Genomic DNA, 1664 nt, shown 5'->3' with positions numbered 1-1664 from the left:
CCCCCCCCCCCGCCCCTGCACGTGGGGCCCCTCTCCAGGGTGTCGCCTCCCCACGGTTCCCTTGTGATCTGCGGCGTGCTCCCGACCCGTCTCCCTGCCGAGCTCGTGGGGCGGACTGGGATCTGTAGGAGGCCGTGTCCCCGAGCTGGGAGGGCCCCTTGGGGCTGCGTCCCGCCCGCTTTCTCCCACGGTGGTCCCAGGGCCACGCAGGAGGCGGCATACAGTAGGTGCTTATTATTTGCTGAGGGAATGAGTGAGGCAGAGAGTGAGTGGACGCCCTGGTGGAGGCCATGGCCATGTTGCGGGGCAGGATCTGGCCCACGGTGGGGAGGGGCCACCAGGAGCTCTGCGGTGCCTGGGGTGCGGCCTCCGTGGGGCTAGCAGCTGGGCCGCCCTGTCCAGTGTGACCGCCCAGAGCGCCGTGGTTTACGGGGGGCGGGCCCTGCGGCTGGACACTGGCCACGCCGGCTCCTCAGAGCGATGCCTGCTCTCCCTGGCCGGTGTGTGTGTGCGCGCACGTTCGCGTCTGTGGGGCTCAGGGTCTGTGTGTCTCTCGGCCCTGGCGTGTTCACACCTCAGTCCTGTATCCATGTAAGCTGTCCTCCGTGTGCAGGCGCCAGGCGTGTGGAATGCGTGCGTTTGCACCTTGTGTGTAACTGTGTGTGTGTGCAGTTCACGGGCACACACATGAATAGGTGTGTGCCCAGCAGGGGCGGAGAGGAGACCCTGGGCGGCCTGGCCTGGAGGTTAGCATGTGTGGCCCGCTCTCCCTGACGGAGTGGCGGCCGGCGCAGCCCCCAGAGATCCTGGACAGGGTCTGGGCTGGTCCCCTGCTCCAGGTCAGCCTGGACCCCATCGCCGAGCTTTGCGCAGCCCCACTCCTAACTCGGGACTGGGGGTCAGTCCCTTCCCTCCTTCCTTTCTGGCCAAGACTGAGACTGGCCACAGGTAATGTCCTGTCGCGAGGGCAGGGCTTCCAGCGCCCCGCCGCGTGAACGGTTAGGACACTGGGGCCCCCTGTGCGCATGTCGGCATTCACAGGGCCGGGCTCACAGCGTCACTGGCAGCAGTTCAGACGTCCCTCAGGGAGCAGCCTCCATCCCCACGCTGAGCTGGTTACTCTCCATGGGGCGGGCTCCGTGGGGCGGGCACCGCGTGGGCTGGTCCCCGGGGCTCGTCCGCTCAGCCTGCCTGTGCCTCTCTTGCAGGTCAGCTGGCGGCCGGCACCTGTGAGATTGTGACGCTGGACCGCGACAGCAGCCAGCCGCGGAGGACGATAGCCCGGCAGACCGCCCGCTGTGCCTGCAGAAAGGGGCAGATCGCGGGCACCACCCGAGCCCGGCCCGCCTGCGTGGACGGTAAGAGCCCAGGGCCCCCTGGCGCCGGCCCCCGGCCATCCAGGACGTTCCTCCCGGGCCCCCTGCTCGCTGGACGGAACCTCCAGCAGGCGCCTTGGGCTCCCTGGAGGAGTGGGGCCTGGGGCACCGTGGTCCCCACATGGCCTGAGGGCGTTCCTTGGCGGGTCAGGTTGCTATGGGCCGAGTGGTCCGAGGTGTTGCCGTAGGATGAGGGGCCCGAATGCCCGTGAGGCTGTTGCCCTCAGGCCTGGCAGGTGGCAGGTTCCCCAGGCTCCCGGGACAGCCGATGGGCTCCGGAGGTACGCA

At 69.0% G+C, this 1664-nt stretch overlaps 1 protein-coding gene across 1 annotated transcript in view; it reads left to right on the top strand.

Annotated features, from left to right (window-relative positions):
• Positions 1–1664, top strand: part of LOC104990090 — a 51018-nt gene that overhangs the window by 1714 nt on the left and 47640 nt on the right. The window contains exons 4-5 of the mRNA XM_010842011.1: positions 403–500; positions 1209–1358. Of these exons, the coding sequence (XP_010840313.1) occupies positions 403–500; positions 1209–1358 (248 nt within the window). The remainder of the gene's footprint in view (positions 1–402; positions 501–1208; positions 1359–1664) is intronic.

Source organism: Bison bison, unplaced genomic scaffold, assembly GCF_000754665.1.
Source record: "Bison bison bison isolate TAMUID 2011002044 unplaced genomic scaffold, Bison_UMD1.0 scf7180017864169, whole genome shotgun sequence".
In the NCBI taxonomy this organism is placed as follows: domain Eukaryota; kingdom Metazoa; phylum Chordata; class Mammalia; order Artiodactyla; family Bovidae; genus Bison; species Bison bison.
This window is presented reverse-complemented; position numbering and strand designations above follow the sequence as displayed.